This window comes from Mytilus californianus, unplaced genomic scaffold, assembly GCF_021869535.1.
Source record: "Mytilus californianus isolate M0D057914Y unplaced genomic scaffold, xbMytCali1.0.p SCAF_2, whole genome shotgun sequence".
In the NCBI taxonomy this organism is placed as follows: domain Eukaryota; kingdom Metazoa; phylum Mollusca; class Bivalvia; order Mytilida; family Mytilidae; genus Mytilus; species Mytilus californianus.
Window position 1 is genome coordinate 73,027,632 of NW_026262668.1, and position 20,595 is coordinate 73,048,226.

Genomic DNA, 20,595 nt, shown 5'->3' on the forward strand with positions numbered 1-20,595 from the left:
CCTTAACCACATGTGGCACTAGTCTGGTCGGTGATTACTTTTTAAAATTCGATGAAAGTTAGAACTAGTGATACGCCATGAAGACGACTAGAGGATATGATTATGCCTCCGATGAATGGAACGTATCCGTAGTCTTTAACCAAGTCTTGATGGCGTCTTCTGTAAAAGTTCATTCCTTGTTCGGGTGTTGCTTTACTTTTTGTCCTTTTTTGGTTTTATCAGCTCTTCAACGTTTATTTTGTAATTTCAAATATTTTAGTCTCGAGCATCACTTAAGAGACATTATTTGTCGAACTGTACATCTGGTGCAATAAAATTTGTACCGATTTAATGTTATTCAACCCAACCAGAGGAACCGTTACTTCGGTAGTTTTCTTGTGATTAACAAGCTCATGTCAAGTTATAAGAGTTGATACTAAAAAATTCCAAAGATCTTTTAGAGTACATACAATCTAAGACTCTTTCATCTTGCAATAGTATTAAAACATTTGACTTTTCTACACTTTACACAAGTATCCCCATTCCAAACTAAAAGACAAGTTGTTGAAAGAGTTGGTCCTGCTTTATTTCATAAAAAAGAATGGCCAACGTAGATACAAGTGAACTTTCCATTTTTATGTAGCAACATCCAGCAGCGCCTGCATACGGAGTATATATCTCCCAGTTGATACGATACTCCAGGGCTTGTATTTCCTATCATGAATTCCTTGATAGAGGGTTGCTGCTCACAAGGAAGCTATTAAACCAAGAGTTCCAAGTGGTGAAGTTGAAATCAATCCTTCGTAAATTTTACGGACGCCATCAAGAGTTGGTTGACCGTTACGGAATATCCGTTTCACAGATGATAGTGGATATGTTCCTAATGTCGTTCCTTTTCCCGAAAATGACCTACTGAATTAGACTTATTACCAGGTTTGTAAAACATAAGCAACACGACGGGTGCTACATGTGGAGCAGGATCTGCTTACCCATCCGGAGCACCTGAGATCACCCCCACTTTTTGCTGGGGTTCGTGTTGCTCAGTCTTTAGTTTTCTATGTTGTGTTTTGTGTACTATAGTTTGTCTGCTGGTCTTTTTTCTTTTTTAGCCAAGGCGGTGTCAGTTTATTTTAAACTTACGAGTTTGAATGTCCCTTTGGTATCTTTCGCCTCTCTTTTATAAATGAATCAACAGGAAACAGTGTCTTTTGTGTTCAGATCCTCCTCATGATTATAAATATGAATTATATCTAGTTTTGTAACTTAGAAGTCTCATTATAAAACTGGTTTCTTCCGACCCTCCTCATGATTATAAATAAGCACAATGACACTGGTTATGTTCTTCTCATATATGTTATGATGGTATGATACTAAACCCCTAACGGGAAGGATTGTGCCTGATATTCATATGATGAAGACATAATCTTTCAATCAGTTTAATTGAAGTCTGGAGCTGGCATGTCAGTTAACTGCTAGTAGTCTGTTGTTATTTATGTATTATTGTCATTTTGTTTATTTTCTTTGGTTACATCTTCTGACATCAGACTCGGACTTCTCTTGAACTGAATTTTAATGTGCGTATTGTTATGCGTTTACTTTTCTACATTGGCTAGAGGCATAGAGGGAGGGTTGAGATCTCATAAACATGTTTAACCCCGCCGCATTTTTGCGCCTGTCCCAAGTCAGGAGCCTCTAGCCTTTGTTAGTCTTGTATTATTTTTCATTTTAGTTTCTTGTGTACAATTTGGAGTTTAGTATGGCGTTCATTATCACTGAACTAGTATATATATTTGTTTAGGGGCCAGCTGAAGGACGCCTCCGGGTGCGGGAATTTCTCGCTGCATTGAAGACCTGTTGGTGGCCTTCTGCTGTTGTCTGTTCTGTGGTCGGGTTGTTGTCTCTTTGACACATTCCCCATTTCCATACTCAATTTTACAATATTTAGTTTTGTAGCTCGGAAGTCTCATTATGACACTTGTTACAAAAACGGAGGCTTCATTGTGAATGATATGGAATATAATGCATGTATTTTGATATAGAACAAGTATCTTGCAAAGTTCTTTATGATTTCAGTTACAGATATATGGATGCTGTCCTGTTGCTCAATAAAACACATTCCAGTGAGTGGTTATATCTCATTTACCCACGTGAATTTCAGATTAACGTTACTACCGAAACTACAAGATTAGCTTCATATTTTTATCCTTCCCTAGATATTAACACTGATTGGCGACTTCTAACTAGAATTTATGACAAACGTGGTGTTTCCAACTTTCCAAATGTCAACTTCCCATTTCTCTACAGTTCAATATTTTCTGTCCTAAAGCATGGTGTTTTACATTACCTATAACTAATACGTTACGCTCGTACATATTTACACTTCACGGACTAGTGTGCTCCTTACACAAAAATCTCTTCAACAGGATTTTGTAGACCTTTGTTTGTCTTTTATACATTTTTATGTTTTTTACATGGCATTGGCAGTTTGTCTTTGACTATAATGGGTTTGCATATCCCTTTTGTATCTTCTGCCTCTTTTTATGAGGAAGACCGAGTCAAATCGACACTGTGTCCGTGTCTCAACTCACTAGCACATGTTTTCGCGGTCTTTGATATTTAGATATCAGAATAGTCGTCTAATATGTAAATTTATTGGTCGTTCTCATCTCCTGATTGATTCGCATGTTGGATGATGCAGGTCGTCGCACCGATCTCGCTTATTTTGGAGTAAATGCTCTTCCCTCAGTTTTTTTTTAAAACTTGATTTGTATCTGTTTGTGAATTAATAAAACTTGAACATCTATTAGCTACTGTTGTCTCATATTTATTCACTATATACATGCAAAAAGAGGGTCATGTAGCTCAGTGATGGTTTTTGGTTTATGTCTGTCATAATTGTTATAAATTAAGCCGTTGATTTTCTCGTTTGAATTGTATCACATTTTTCATGTCAGGGACTTTTGTAGCCGACTATGCGGTATGAGTTTTCACATTGTTGAATGCCTTACGGTTGCCTATGATTGCTTACATCCGCCTCATTTGCATTATGGTGGATAGTTGTTTCACGGGCAATCATAGCACAACCCCCTATTTTTATATTAAATACATATTTTCTGACTTTTATATTATCACCCTTATCCTTTTCATATGAGTATGACAGTTTTTTTTTTCATTCGTTTGATGTGTTTTAGCTTTTGATGAAGGACTTTCCGTTTTGAATTTTCCTTGGAGTTCGGTTTTTTTGTTATTTTACTTTTTTCAAGGTCAATTTGTGTTGGATATTGCTAAAAAAAAATCTGTGTCAAATAAAATGCATACATAAGCTGCAATTGTCCTTTCCATACACAAATTAACAGAGTGTTCTTATAGCCTGAGCCAAATCTAAATTCTGGAAATATACCAATTCTAAACAACTTATTTATCGAGCATATGTTCTTCTCAATGTCAAGGGTCCTTCAATATATAATATATTATGATTGTGTATTAAAGATTAAAACTTATTTCTGCATGTTTCGCTTTAAAACGGAAGGAAAATATATTTACAAAAATGAGTATTCGTTGAAAGATTAATAACCAAGGTTTTGAATCCAAGGTAAAGATGGCCATAGCCAAATTTGGAACGTCATTTCGAAATTTTGGTCTGCAATGCTTTTCAACTTGGTAATTTATTTAGGTTTTCAATCAGTTAGATTGGAGCGCCTATGATGAGTTTTATGTGGACGAAATGTGCATCCATTGTACTTTATTAGCCGAGTATATCTATATATAAGTTTTTAAAAGTGCACAACTGATCGGTCCACAATTATAAGATGATTATAATTTAAATTAACAATGTTTAAAAGAAAGAGATCATATCACTTGTGCAATAAGCATTAACTGAAGATGTTAACAACAGGCCATGTAAATCATTTGGGGAATACTAAGGGAACAACCGTTTACTTTGAACGGGGTAATTGTGTCACATTTTGTTCATACGATTACAAGTGTCGCATTTATTTTTTGTTTGTTTTGTTAACCTTTAAAATAAATTAATGGAATAAAAAGTTATTAATTTCCTTCTCCCGGATTTTTTTGTCCAAAATGAGAATCATCATTTGTTTTGAATTTTGTCGTTACATTTAGAGTATCATACTTCAAGGATTTCATTTAAAAAGCCGTTAGTGATATACATATTTAGAAAATGCCTGCTTCAACAATTTCATTGATAGTAAACTGTGTAACCGTGATAAACATAAATAAAGCCACGTATCGGACGTAAGTGTATTTCAAACTATAGTTGTTCCATAAATTCGTGTTTTATTTGCGATATGCATAAACTGTTAAAGATAAATTTAATTTAGAAAATAATTCTGTTTACTGTATCAATGATAGACTCTCGGCGTTCTTTTAGGAATGTAATACATGCCCCCTATACGTTCATTCGTACCTTTTGTCAAAATGTAAGAAAGATCTATAAGAAAGACATCGGATAATGAAGAATTGTACCTTATTCTTTGTAATTAAAATGTGCGAATAACCCATAAAATATTTATTTTGTTTCAATCAGATGACAAACGATTGCCATAGGAATGTTTTATTCCTGACTAGTCAGTTTTATCCCAATTGAATCGAAATAGAATTTTGCAATGTGTCAAAAATCTTAATGGTATTTGATCTATTATTAGTTTTTGAGTTATGTATTCGTCACACATCAAAAAATACAAAGTTACGATACTTTAAATATGAACTAAATTTTGAAAGGAAAATCTTCTTTACGGGCTATTTCAGATATTTACATATACTGTTAAGTTATAAATAGAAATAAATGGGTAAACGGAAAAAGATAGGAGAGCGTTCCCGAGGAAACAACAACAACAGTCACTGCTGTAAGTTATTCTTGCATATCTCATATGACTTCTTGCTTGTGTATAGCTACTATTTAAAACTCTTCGACCCATCCGCTCCTACAACTAAAAACTTGCATAAAAAAGAGAAATAAGAATAATTTCCTGCCAGCAACTTTTTTTATCATGTGTACTATATTTGTATTTTTATGTCCTAGTGATTCAAAATGATTAAAACTGAAACCTTATAGAATGGTGTCAAAATAGAATGGTATTCGCCTTTTCAGAAACTAAAGGACTATGGGAAATTGCATTGCTCGTTTCCCTTAAACAAAAATAATATCACGTCATAGATTTCATTTCCATTGTTTATGACGGTTTTTACCAATCACAGCGTTTTAGTGTGACGTTGCTCACGATATTGGTGTCTGTTTGAAAATATGCAATGGAAAGCGTGTCCCAATAGACAACTTTCGAGTTCGTTGCATTTCCGTCAAATCTTTGGGTTAAGTGAACATCATTCGTGCGTTTAAGGGCATCGTCACTTCCTTTCCCATTTTGAGCGAGCGGTTTGAAAAATTTGATGCTATGTTGCACGAATCATTCGACATATCAAATTCTTATAATTGACAATCAGCACTGCTGTCATTAGGGAAATGTTATTAAGTACCTACGGAACAAACATTATTTCTAGTTTATCCTGCACAATGACGACCACTAAGACGATTGATGAACGTTAATAGTGCAGGGATGCAGGCGATCCCCTCTATCTGGTAAATGACGTCATAAATACGCGCATAATTGACGACTTTTTCCGGTGCAGGACATAACTCAGAAATGGTCTATTGAAGCTCGTTTTCTGCTAATAAATATCATATATCATTCGAAAGAATATAAAAGTTGATTTTGTGCTTTGTTTATTGTTCTATGTTGGTAACAACGTCGAATATTTGATATCAGAGATCGCAAAGTTGTAGAAGCATGCATGTGAAAGATTGCTTTAGACAAAAGTGAATCTGTGTCATGTTATTTTCCCAAATAGAGCTTTCTTGCAATTTGACGAAAGTTACGTACGCTTGACAAATCATGAGTATGTCCCGTTTGAGGGATCTTTAATTTTTGACCTTTGAATTATTTTAAAAATATGACATGTTTATGTAATCCTAATCCAGACTTTCATGGGACATAGGGTAAAGTATAATACCACCAGGGGAAGGAGATACCTCAACAAGATTTGCTAAACATACATGTAGGCTCGTCAGAAGAAGCAAAAATACTAATATTGTTTGCTCATCACACCAAAAAACATTCTAAAGGCAAACATATTGCCCCCCTCCCCCCAAAAAACAAGAATTAAATTTGAAAACAAATGACCCCCTAATACATTTGAAAAATGAAAAAATAAGTTTTCTCAGACAGAATGAAAATGAACAGGTATCATTTTCATTGTTATTAATGAGCATGCATAGTTTTCAATCATCCGAAAATGCAAATTTCATTATAATTTTATAAATCATCAGTACTTTTTGAAGTAAAAGATTTCTGCTTTAAGATGTAAGAATAATTTTGAAAATATACTTAGCCTTATAAAATTTTGAAAGTAGCAAAATATTACCCAACCCCTGAACTTCGTGAAAACTTAATTATAAAAAAAAATTATAATACATGTATTCTTTCAAGTAAAACACACTAATCAGCATGCTCCCTTCGTTCATTTGCCACTGAACGTTAAGCAACAAAAAACAATCAATCTCATCATTGATATCAATTATAAGCATCAGCTATGAATTGGAACTAAATACTCACCTTTACTGATTATATAAATAATAATGTCAAACATCTAAATTATCATATACAAGTAACCGACACATCACTGGATAGCAATTTAAGTTATACAAGAATCCCCCAAAATAGAGAAATAATCACATAACACACTTAACTACCACATAACAATTCCACCCATGTGAAGTCTATTATCAAGGTGTAAACAGGAAGTCGAAGTCCCTATTTATGTTAGAACTGATAATAGTTTCCTGATGTGGATACATTTCATTTCTATTTCTATATCTGAATTCGTTACCAAAAGATATATTCGGAATCTCTGCGGGAAGTCTATCTATCTAGGCCCTTTGGCAATAACCTTTAAAAAGATTCTTACTAGTAAGAATAATCGAAATCCGTGTAGTGAAACATTTAGTGTGTGCAAATATAAAACGAAATGTAAAAGGTTTATTGTATAAATTAGAATGTACCATAGTTTGTTTGATTTTCCATTGAAAAAGTGTGAGGGTATCTACACATACACCACAGTTCCATGTCAGCCCTCTGATTGGTTTACCCGATGCTTGAAAATGGTCCTGTGGTGTATATTAGATACCTCACACTTTTAGCCAGAAACTACAATGTAACACATTTTCTTTCCTGGAATATTTTTCAACCCTAAAACTAAAGTGTTGGGTAGTTGTTTCATTGGTGAATACCCCGTTTCCTTTCTTTTTCATATAATAAGTATAACAATGAATTTTAATAACTGTATTATTTAAAAAAAAATGTGAGACTGAACGCCACATATATAAATCCTCTGATCCTACCAAAATAGATGCACATAATTCCATAATGCAAACAAATTCACTACAAAAAATGCACATAATTCCATTATAAAAACATTCCTTTGAATGAAAGACACCAAAACCATTCAACATAATCCACAAATACTGAATTAATCACACATATACATTGTAATTAACCTCCATTATTAGAATTGGACATGCATCCAGTCAACAAACTTCCAAAGCCTCCTCCAGCACTATTTGATGGTTCACGATTTTCCGTTTTCATGATATTAGATACTTTGTTAACGCCTACTGACTGTTCACCAAACATTACATGTACGTCCTTAATCTAGAGGTCTCCTGTAAAAGGCTGTCCCATTCAGATCACGTACAATATTCAAATACTGTTCCGTGATAATTCTTGGAAAGTACAGGGTTTTGAAGGTAGTGTTTTAAGACTTGGGCACTTAGGTTCCACTGATCTGAGTCCACCTGAAAAAAAATGAAGTATTGACATTCAGTGACATAAAAATCATACATTGAACAAAACTGATTATTGAAATATAAAACAATTTCATTTGGCCTGGATGGGGTAAAATGTAATAAGCATACACACGGCACAATATACCCGTGTTTACCTTATTGTTTTCCATAAAAGAAGCACCTGTTGTAGCGCGGACCTCGACGAAGACACCTGGATTTTCTGAAAATCGTCAGTCAAGTGTTGATGACCCAAATACACAAAAGAACCAATTGAAATACACAATAAAAGCACAAATACTACAAAATTGTAAGAAAAATGAAACTTACCATAGTACGTTTTGTTGGCTCTGCCCTTGAATAAAATATAGCTTCCCGTCTGATCATTTCCAAGTTCGAACTGGTCCACGGACAGATTCCGATGCTCGTTCACACCTCTGAGCCCGAACAGTTTACTGTTGTAGAAAAAGTTTAAAAAGTCAATGTCAGTGACCACCATTTTTGCAGCCATTTCAGACGACTGAAACCCGCAGATTGATAATGCAGCGGGAAAAGCACTTTTTATCACGTGATATCAGTTGTGAACTTTGACACATGTCATTTACCAAACAAAAAAGTGATTGGCTATGTGTAGATACACCATAGGATGGACTAAATTTCACTCGAAAGCAAAGCTTTCTCGTGGAATTTAGTCCCTCCTATGGTGTATCTACACATACCCAACACTTTTTAATTTGGTAACTATAACAAGTCAACTACTAAGTGTCCAGAAGCAGATGTAGCATTTAGTTGTAGTTAAAATGTGTTTATCTACTATCTATTCGTGTTGTTCTACGATCTATTCGTGTTTGTGCCATGGTGCTGTCTGTCCTTCGACTTATGACTCTTAGTTACCTCTTTTGTAACTTCTTACTTTTACTTCCATGGGAATTATACAGAGCTACCACCGGGTTGTAACAGGTTACTTGATATCATTGAAAACAGAGAAAGTACTTCAGGGTATATAGGTCTATGCTTTCAGTTCGGAAAGAATCTACCCATAAGTGAGCAGAAAAGCTTCAACTTTACAGTCTGTTCAGCTGTCATTAAAAATAGACGACTGGCAAACATTGACACTGTGACTTCAACGTTGTATTGTGCAGTTTTATAAGAATAATGATAATCATATATATGTTTTTATTTTAGAATGTAAACTCAGCCTACACATAGAATTTTCACTATAAAAGGTTATCACTGGTCAATATGGAAATGAAAGGTGAAGAATAACATTTTATTGACATATTTTCTTATCCTTATTTCTGTATATTGAAATATAAAAAAAATTCTAAAAAAAATCTTACACAAAAATATACAATTTTTTATAAAAAAACATCTTATACAAAAAATATTGAAACAACTTAGCATAATGCTTTCTCTAACTCTCATCTGACAGGGAATAGCAAATTGTAAAACGATCATAAAGTTATTATTGGCTATAAGCACTGGCACATGAATAGAAGAGCAGAATTTCAATGTACCCCCGTGTGCATATATTTTATCTATCCAAGGGATATATTTTTGTCCTTTAAAACTTATATATATAAATATCTTGTAGGCCTTGCGCTTACAATGCGATTTCCCAATTAATTAATAATCCCAAGGGGCATTATTCTTGAAAATCAATTTTGATCTGCACTGATTTTCGATGTTGTCCGAGACATCGCTGATATAAACCTCTGATATAAGTTTGATAAAAACCTGTCAAGAATTGTACACGTGAGAGCGCTTACAAGACCAGACGAACGCCCTGTATTTCTATGTCCCCCGCAACGCGCCGCGCAGGGGCCAATAAAAGAAGATAATAGAAAGCGGTTAAAAATCCCGAAAATTTGTTAATTCTTATAATTTGAAATTCTTCAATGTAGTATTGGTTCTATATGTTTTGTAGGACCAAGTTATACCAACATATCAGGACAGAGATGGCGGATAATAGCTTTTTTACTCGGACTGTTGTCTATTGGGTTAGCAATAGCACTCACCGTTGTCGTTATAAAGAACAACAAATATGACAAGCTAGAAATTGAACCATGTCCAACCACTAGTGAAAAATACGGAAAAAAAAACCTTGAACTATCAGATACACGTTCTGTATTTGTTCATCTGACAAAAGATGAAATTGAAGGACTCCGAGCGTTTTTATACGACCAACAAGAATTAAATCTCGTAGACCTGAAAGACATTGACGTAGACAAAAATTTTATTTTTTTAAGTGATTTATATTTACCCGAGAAAAAAGATGTCTTAAGATACCTTGATAAGAATGGACCAAAACCACCAAGAGAAGCTCATGTTATCATATTCAAAGGAAATGAACAACCACCATATATTCAGGAAATCATAGTTGGCCCACTACCAACGCCAACATACTACCGATCCGTGCCATTTAGGCCTGAGAAAATCCCATACATAAACCGCCCACCATTTAGCGGAAATGAATATCAAAAAATGTTAAAATTTTTAAAAGAAAACATTGATCCTTACCTTGGTTTTATGTTCATTGATATTTTTGGCGCACGACTTACAAATTGTAATGATGCCTGTCTTCATTTTGGAAATGTTGTACCCGTATCTCCTATACTCTCTGGCGAAAACAAAAGGAAAATGTGGGCGTCATTAAATCATATTTCAGAGTACTCGCTATACCGGCCATTAGATTTTTCTGTACTTGTTGATATAGATATTAAGGTATTTACTATTGAAAAGATTTGGTTCAATAGTACAATATTTAATAACATCACTGAAGTGTTAACATTTTATAATCAAAACAAAGAAACTATTTCCAAAATTGCTTACCCAGTGTATAGCTCTGACGATTTTTCTACTTTGAACCAGCGAGGCATTCCTCCAATGGATCCACCGCTTAGAAACCCAAAACAGTTTTCGCCTGATGGTAAGCGATACAATGTCCAAGGACGTCATGTTGAATACATGTTTTGGAAATTTGATTTTCGAATGTCTACAATACATGGACCACAGTTGTATGATATCCGATTTAAGAACGAACGTATTGCTTATGAACTTAGTGTACAGGAAATTGCTGTTTTTTATTCTGGTTTTAAACCAAATGATATTTTAGCACAATTTCTGGATAGCATTGCACTTATAGGCTTGCAATCAAAAGTTTTGTTTCCGGGTGTTGACTGTCCCGAAGATGCTACACTTATTGGCTCTAGTTTCCATGTAGGAGGTGTAAGTGCATATGAATTAACAACCTCGTTTTGTCTGTTTGAATTGAATACAGGTATGTCATTTAGGAGGCATCATTCTTACTGGTTTGGTAATGGCAGATTTTACGAAGGAATGGAAAGTGTAGTTCTTGTCTTAAGGACCATTCCTACAATTGGCAATTATGACTATATAATAGATTTCATTTTCTACCCTAATGGAGCGTTAGAAGTCAAGGTGACGAGCACAGGCTATGTCAGAGCATTATTCTATACAAAAGGCGACGAAAAATATTCATTCAAGCTACATGATAATTTTGGAGCGCCAATTCATCATCATCTATTTCATATAAAAGCCGATCTAGATATAAAGGGTACATCAAACAGATTTGCAACATTGGATATAGACACAGAACAGATTGAAAACCGGTTCTCGGAAGTTCCTAATGAAAAAATTATCCAACTCAAGTTTAAAACTTCTGTCAAAGAAACGGAAAAAGCCGCAGCTTACCGTTTTAATTTCGATGCCCCAAAGTACCTAGTTATGTACAACGAACAAATTAAGGATAAATATGGTAATGTTAAAAGTTATAGAATTTTAAATAAAGGCATGACTTATCAGTTATTACCAGTAGGATATGGAAATGAACCAATAGCTAGTTGGGCACGTTACCAAATGGCAGTTACCAAATATAACGAGTCCGAGCGAACCAGTTCTTCTGTTTATGGTTCTTTAGATATAAAAGAACCAGTAGTAGATTTCCAGAAATACATTGACAACAATGATTCTATTTTAGATGAAGTAAGTCTTTATATAAACTGTGTGTTTATACATTAGTATATATTTTATTTTACAATGCATGTATCGACGACACATATATCAAAATGTAAGAAATATACTACACAAAAAATTAAAAAACAGAATCCAAACAAAACTGGGGGCATCGGAGAGTCTTTTAACTTTCCAGGTGGAAACAAAACTGTGTCTAGATAAAAAATAGAGAGGAACACATATAAGTTTCATTTGCATATTAATTTGATTTAATTTGTAGTTTGAACATACGATTTACCTTTCAATACCTTTATTGAAAATTGTGTTTCCTTTCTTTACTAAAATGCTGCTCTTCATAGTGTTTTCTTCGTCTTCAGGATTTGGTAGCCTGGATTACAATGGGACAATATCACATTCCACACACAGAAGATCTTCCTGTCACAACATCGCCTGGTATGGATAATAGTTGTTTATTCTTGCCTTATAATTATTTTGCTGAAGATGCAGCTATTTCCTCTAAAAATGCTGTACGCGTAGAGCCGATACAAAAGTCCAGAAGAGGATCAGCTGTAACAGTCCAGCGATATGGCGTGAAACGGGAGTCCAATTGTCTTCCAAATGATCATAACTATGACGATTTAATAAAACAATATCCAAAGTGGATCATCGATAATTGAATAGTAAGAATAATAATGATAATTTAATTTGATGTACCCTTTTCTATGTTTATATGTTAGAATTTCTTATGTTTTATGTCTTTTATTGGTAAATTTAACCTTGCATTGTGATCTTCGAATTTACCAGACGCACAATGATCTTAGTATTTCCTTAACCCTGACAACAGGTCAGTGTATATTAGATTTTAAAATACAAATATTGGGGATATGATCGCAAGAAACTTGCTGGTGAATAATTAAAATGAAAACACAGAAAATAAATCATCAAATGTAAGCATTTACATCTAAATTTAGCAAACGACGAGAACAAACTTTGTAGAAGTGTTGTAGAAATAAATTCAGAATTATGTTTTGAGGTTAAATTTCAGAGCATTCAACTCAATTTATTTTTATACTAGCTGCCTATGTCACAGAAACATACCAGTAATTCGTATATATACATAGCCCGAAGCTAGATTTGCACAAGCCAAAGTATAACAGTAAAATTGCAACAAGCGCTTTTAAATGCAGTAAGGCAAATTCAAACGATCTGTTTTCTAACAATAATAGTAATTTCTGCTGCCTCTTATATACAATTAATGTAAATAAATCGAGAAGACCTTACATGTCAAGTACTTGCCTTATAATCGAAAACCCAAAACTGATAATTATGAGAAAAATAAAAAAAACAACAATAGACTGACCCTATATGTTCATAGTAGTAAAAGTTTTGAGTACGATTATCTTACTTAGACTAAGAAATCAACCATTCAAAATACTGAATTTGGAGTTTCGAGCACAAATTTTGTACTCATACGAGTACTGAGTACAGTTTCATGACTCAGATGCCTGGCTTATGATTGCGCTTTTCGTCAACAACAGTGGCATGCAATTCTAAACATGTTGAAAGCAAATCAGTTACGAATTTGAAGAGCACTGAAAATCAAATTCCCAAATTTTTTTTCCAAATATTGCTAAGGTTATATATTCCTTGGTCGAAAAAACAAAACTCATCAAAACTACCAGGCAAATAATTTGGAACGCCAGACGCAAATTTCGTCTACATAAGAATTATCAGTAGCGCTCGAATAAAATAGTTGGAAGGCCAAATCAAATACGAAGTTGAAGAGCATAAAAAACAAAAAATTCAGAAAAGTTGTTCTCAATACGCCTAGAACACTCTAATATTCGGAATGATTTTAACATTTTATAAATAGTGGTGCTCGAAACTTACTATTTGAAACCCAGTTAATAACCAAGTTAAAAAGCATTGGAAACCCAAATTCCGAAATGACGTTTCAAATTTGAGTAAGATCATCTATGCCTGGGATTCAAAACCTTGGTTATTAATCTTTTAACGAATGTATATTTTTTAATATATTTTCCTTTCATTTTAAAGCACAACATGCATGAATTATCTTTATTGTTTATACATAAAAAGAATATATTCTATATTGAAATGACTCCTGACATTAAGAAGAACATATGCCCGATAAATTAGTTGTTTAGAGTTGGTAGATTTCTTGAATTTAGAATTAGCTCAGTCGATAAGAACACTCTGTAAATTGGTGTATGGAAAGGCACTTGTAGCTTATGTATATATTTTATTTTACATTTTTTTTTTATCAAAATAGAACACAAATTGACATTGAAATGACATGGATGAGTTTAATAGTATGAAAGTAAGAAAATATGTTTTTACATGCATATTGTGAATAAATTTGAGGCAACAGAAGTTAATTGATGTTCACATATTGATGATCCATAAATATATATAAATCAAGGTAAAAAAACGACAAAAACTGAGGGAATAGCATGAACTCAAAAAAGGGTGACAAGGGAAACGTCTCCTAATATGCATGCATCGACCGACATGCGAATCAATCGGGAATAGGGTACGAGATCAGACGACTATTCTGGCATCTTAAGATCTTAGACCGCGAACACATGTCGCTAGTGCGTTGAGACACAGACATGTAGTGATAGTACTACTTACATAGCGTCGGTTTTCCTCATAAAAGAGAGGCAGAAGACACAAACTTACTCAAAGACAAACTATCAACGCTAAATGAAAACCAAAATAAGGACTAGAAGACAAAGTGAAGTGTGAACATGCACGAGCGTAATGTATTAATATAGATATGTAAACGCCATTACGATGGGGCAGATGGTATGTAACTGTAGAGAAATGGGAAGTTGACAATTGGAAATTTGAAAACATCACGTTTGTCATAGATTCTAGTTTGAAGTCGCCAATCTGTTATTATCTAGGAAAAGATAAAAATATGAAGCAGATCTTCTAGTTTTCGTATTATCCTTAATCTAAAATTCACGTGGGTAAACACTATATAAGCCCGCACTGGAATGTGGTTTATTGAGTGACAGGACAGCATCCATATATCTAAAAGTTAAATGAAATAGCTTTGCAAGATACTTATACCGCAATACATACATGTAAATACAAGTTTCACTGTGAATTATTTCCATATATTTGTGCACATATCTTTCACATTCCATCCTCCGAGTCAGTAAGAGACTTACGAGATACAAAACTAAATATTGGGCTTATTTATAATCGTAAGAGTCTGAAGCCAAAAGACAATGTTTCCTGTTGATTCTTTTATAACTTGATATGAGATTGTTAATGACAAGAAAAATACTGAAATAATTGTTCCTCGGGTTAGGTTGAGTAACATTAACGGTACCAATTTTATAACACCAGATGCACATTTCAAAAATTAATGTCTGGACAAGGAATGAAGCAACCAAAATTTGGTTGAAGACCACGAATATGTTCCACTCATCAGAGGCATAATCATATCCTCTTGCCTTCTTCGTGACGTATCACCTAGTACTAACTATCACCGGATTTTAAAATGTAATCATCAACAATATTAGTGCCACAAGTGGTGCAGGAACTGCCAAACTATCATGAATATAATATAATGTATTTAGTATTGATCAATATTTAGTTTTCTATGTACTTTTTTATTTTGTATTTGTTTGTTTGTCTTTTCATCTTTTTTCTTAATTCGGGGAATCATTATCCTTCATGATGATGATGATGGGTCGGTGTTTAACGTCCAGTGGCTACATGCATATCAAGACGAGAACTTGTAATGCGAAATGAATATGAAACATGCTTTGTTCTAGACTGACAATATAAGCCCAATTTTAACGTGCTATTTCACAAAGTAACAATCCGCAAGAAGACATGTAACCCTACCTGGACAATTTATTCTGACTTCAAACCGACCAATATTTGCTCCTACTCCTAAACGTCGCGTAACTAGTGATAACGAATTAAATAACAATTTTCAAGTCTTTGGTTTGATCCAGACGATAACGCACCCACGACCTCCACACTCGAGGCGAGCACTCCATACCACAAATCCCCCGATACTGTCCTTTATTCTTCGCTTGTTGATTTTAAGTGTTCCTTTAGCATCTTCATATTTTTTAAGACTCCTTCAAATATTTAAAAAAAAGTCCCTAATAAGTTTGAAGCATACTAACTGTCAGTGTAAAAAATATCTTACACGATTCAGTTATTTCTATTATAGTTATTTGTCCTACTGTCAGTGAGTAGTGTTGCGTGATTATTACGAATGTCAGTCAGCCTCTATATGGGCATTCCCATAGAAAATTATATTTAACTGTTTAACCGATGTGAGTGTGTTTGGTTTAAATTCTGAAAGTTTTCCTGTACAGGTCGCAAAGAAAAGCACCGTTCATGATAAATGTTGCATCATATTCTTACAGTCTTAAAAACTGTGTGAAGATATGTTGAGGTGGGTTGAGGCGACGAAAATTGATAAATTGTGTGATTTTCATTTTATTCGCTAGTTTAAATTGTTTAAAGTGATATTCGTCAGACAAAGCGGCATAACTCTAATCTATATTTGTTAAAACTGTATGAATTTTACTACTGCGGATGTTCTAGGGGTAAATTCAGTAAATAAATATACGTCATCAGGGACCGCCCATTTGGGGGAGAGCTTTCTGTATAAAACTAAAGTCATGTGCTCTTCTGATTGGTAGATAATGTTTGTAATAAATATTTTTTGATAGATGGATAAAAACTAGAGTTGAAAAAAAATAAAAAATAAATGCTGAATGTACTAAATTTTTTTACTACAGGGTTGAAAAGTAATGGGGGTCAGTGAAGGAATTAAGTGCGAATCTACAGTGTTTGTAAACAAGGCCATGTGAATGCCCAAAAATGCAGCATGACCCTATGTTTTTATTGTTGCAAATGATAGGGCTACATTTGTACTTTCATGAATGATATATGAAATTTTCTAATTTCTAAAGGTAAATCAGGTATAAATTTAATTCAAGACATCGATTAGCATTACAATCAATGGGAGATTTTTTACTGAATTTACCCCTCTACCCAATACAAAAAAAGACACACAAATGAAGACTTGGATGCCTTTATGATATTGAAAATCTGTGTAAAGAAACAGAATGATTCATTTGGAATAGTCGTTCTGCATTTTTGTTGTTGCAGAATGCTATTTATGAACAATATTTAGCTATTCCTTCTTGAATCTTTTAAAATTTAGTAAGAAAACATATTATATATGCGTATAAAGCACTTAAATATCAGTCATTCAAAGAAAGTTATTTGTCAATGTCATTTGTACAAAAGGTTGGTTATTATCGTACAGATAATTTTTTTTACAAATGTTTAAATAATCAGTATTAGTATATTATATATAACATCTTTTCCGCAAGTTTATTGTTTTCTGTTTAGTATTAAATTTATAATTAAGATCCATTTATTACATCGGTGATCCGTTTATTTGGCAATCGCCAGTGGCAGTCAGCAGGGTTTAAGAACATTTGTTGTTCGACCTGTTAGTCAAATGCGTTTTGTTAAAATATACTTTTTCACTTTTTTGGTCTTTTGGAAAATGTTGTTTGTGCTGTATTTAGACCCCTCTAACAAGAAATTTGTTTTGCATGCACACGTATAAAAATTGCGGTTTTTATCCAACGCAATCATAGGTTTGAACGTTGTTTTCAATTTAGACTTGAGTATATTATTTATTACACCTGGTGATCCGTTTATTTGGCAATCGCCAATGGCAGTCGGCAGGGTTTAAGAACATTTGTTGTTCGACCTGTTAGTCAAATGCGTTTTGTTAAAATATACTTTTTCACTTTTTTGGTCTTTTGGAAAATGTTGTTTGTGCTGTTTTTAGACCCCTCTAACAAGAAATTTGTTTTGCATGCATACGTATAAAAATTGCGGTTTTTATCCAACGCAATCATAGGTTTGAACGTTGTTTTCAATTTAGGCTTGTTTATATTTTTTCGTTTGGGCTTGTATTATATTTGCCTTCGGGTTTATATGATCCGTTCATCCTATTTTGACTCCTCAAAATTCAAGAGTCTATCCTAAATTGAGGTAAATTATATGGCCTTCCAAATACCGTTTCGATTCCTAACATCACTGAAGAGACATTAATTGTCGAAATCCGGATATGGTGTACAAAAATCTTTGCACCTTTTGTTTGCGGTATACCATCTTTGCCGCAAGTTTATTGTTTTCTGTTTGGTATTAATTTATAAATAAGATCCATTTATTACACCTGGTGATCCGTTTATTTGGCAATCGCCAATGGCAGTCGGCAGGGTTTAAGAACATTTGTTGTTCGACCTGTTAGTCAAATGCGTTTTGTTAAAATATACTTTTTCACTTTTTTGGTCTTTTGGAAAATGTTGTTTGTGCTGTTTTTAGACCCCTCTAACAAGAAATTTGTTTTGCATGCATACGTATAAAAATTGCGGTTTTTATCCAACGCAATCATAGGTTTGAACGTTGTTTTCAATTTAGGCTTGTTTATATTTTTTCGTTTGGGCTTGTATTATATTTGCCTTCGGGTTTATATGATCCGTTCATCCTATTTTGACTCCTCAAAATTCAAGAGTCTTTCCTAAATTGAGGTAAATTATATGGCCTTCCAAATACCGTTTCGATTCCTAACATCACTGAAGAGACATTAATTGTCGAAATCCGGATATGGTGTACAAAAATCTTTGCACCTTTTGTTTGCGGTATACCATCTTTGCCGCAAGTTTATTGTTTTCTGTTTGGTATTAATTTATAAATAAGATCCATTTATTACACCTGGTGATCCGTTTATTTGGCAATCGCCAATGGCAGTCGGCAGGGTTTAAGAACATTTGTTGTTCGACCTGTTAGTCAAATGCGTTTTGTTAAAATATACTTTTTCACTTTTTTGGTCTTTTGGAAAATGTTGTTTGTGCTGTTTTTAGACCCCTCTAACAAGAAATTTGTTTTGCATGCATACGTATAAAAATTGCGGTTTTTATCCAACGCAATCATAGGTTTGAACGTTGTTTTCAATTTAGGCTTGTTTATATTTTTTCGTTTGGGCTTGTATTATATTTGCCTTCGGGTTTATATGATCCGTTCATCCTATTTTGACTCCTCAAAATTCAAGAGTCTATCCTAAATTGAGGTAAATTATATGGCCTTCCAAATACCGTTTCGATTCCTAACATCACTGAAGAGACATTAATTGTCGAAATCCGGATATGGTGTACAAAAATCTTTGCACCTTTTGTTTGCGGTATACCATCTTTGCCGCAAGTTTATTGTTTTCTGTTTGGTATTAATTTATAAATAAGATCCATTTATTACACCTGGTGATCCGTTTATTTGGCAATCGCCAATGGCAGTCGGCAGGGTTTAAGAACATTTGTTGTTCGACCTGTTAGTCAAATGCGTTTTGTTAAAATATACTTTTTCACTTTTTTGGTCTTTTGGAAAATGTTGTTTGTGCTGTTTTTAGACCCCTCTAACAAGAAATTTGTTTTGCATGCATACGTATAAAAATTGCGGTTTTTATCCAACGCAATCATAGGTTTGAACGTTGTTTTCAATTTAGGCTTGTTTATATTTTTTCGTTTGGGCTTGTATTATATTTGCCTTCGGGTTTATATGATCCGTTCATCCTATTTTGACTCCTCAAAATTCAAGAGTCTTTCCTAAATTGAGGTAAATTATATGGCCTTCCAAATACCGTTTCGATTCCTAACATCACTGAAGAGACATTAATTGTCGAAATCCGGATATGGTGTACAAAAATCTTTGCACCTTTTGTTTGCGGTATACCATCTTTGCCGCAAGTTTATTGTTTTCTGTTTGGTATTAATTTATAAATAAGATCCATTTATTACACCTGGTGATCCGTTTATTTGGCAATCGCCAATGGCAGTCGGCAGGGTTTAAGAACATTTGTTGTTCGACCTGTTAGTCAAATGCGTTTTGTTAAAATATACTTTTTCACTTTTTTGGTCTTTTGGAAAATGTTGTTTGTGCTGTTTTTAGACCCCTCTAACAAGAAATTTGTTTTGCATGCATACGTATAAAAATTGCGGTTTTTATCCAACGCAATCATAGGTTTGAACGTTGTTTTCAATTTAGGCTTGTTTATATTTTTTCGTTTGGGCTTGTATTATATTTGCCTTCGGGTTTATATGATCCGTTCATCCTATTTTGACTCCTCAAAATTCAAGAGTCTATCCTAAATTGAGGTAAATTATATGGCCTTCCAAATACCGTTTCGATTCCTAACATCACTGAAGAGACATTAATTGTCGAAATCCGGATATGGTGTACAAAAATCTTTGCACCTTTTGTTTGCGGTATACCATCTTTGCCGCAAGTTTATTGTTTTCTGTTTGGTATTAATTTATAAATAAGATCCATTTATTACACCTGGTGATCCGTTTATTTGGCAATCGCCAATGGCAGTCGGCAGGGTTTAAGAACATTTGTTGTTCGACCTGTTAGTCAAATGCGTTTTGTTAAAATATACTTTTTCACTTTTTTGGTCTTTTGGAAAATGTTGTTTGTGCTGTTTTTAGACCCCTCTAACAAGAAATTTGTTTTGCATGCATACGTATAAAAATTGCGGTTTTTATCCAACGCAATCATAGGTTTGAACGTTGTTTTCAATTTAGGCTTGTTTATATTTTTTCGTTTGGGCTTGTATTATATTTGCCTTCGGGTTTATATGATCCGTTCATCCTATTTTGACTCCTCAAAATTCAAGAGTCTTTCCTAAATTGAGGTAAATTATATGGCCTTCC

General features: G+C 33.8%; 1 protein-coding gene across 1 annotated transcript; it reads left to right on the forward strand.

The window, feature by feature from the left end:
• Positions 1 to 4,749: 4,749 nt before the first annotated feature.
• On the forward strand, positions 4,750 to 15,448 carry LOC127728048 (putative amine oxidase [copper-containing]). Its single transcript, XM_052235223.1, has 4 exons — positions 4,750 to 4,844; positions 9,020 to 9,089; positions 9,762 to 11,839; positions 12,187 to 15,448. The coding sequence occupies exons 2-4, from the start codon at positions 9,077 to 9,079 to the stop codon at positions 12,484 to 12,486; spliced, it is 2,391 nt and encodes a 796-aa protein (XP_052091183.1). The 5' UTR covers positions 4,750 to 4,844; positions 9,020 to 9,076; the 3' UTR covers positions 12,487 to 15,448.
• Positions 15,449 to 20,595: the final 5,147 nt, after the last annotated feature.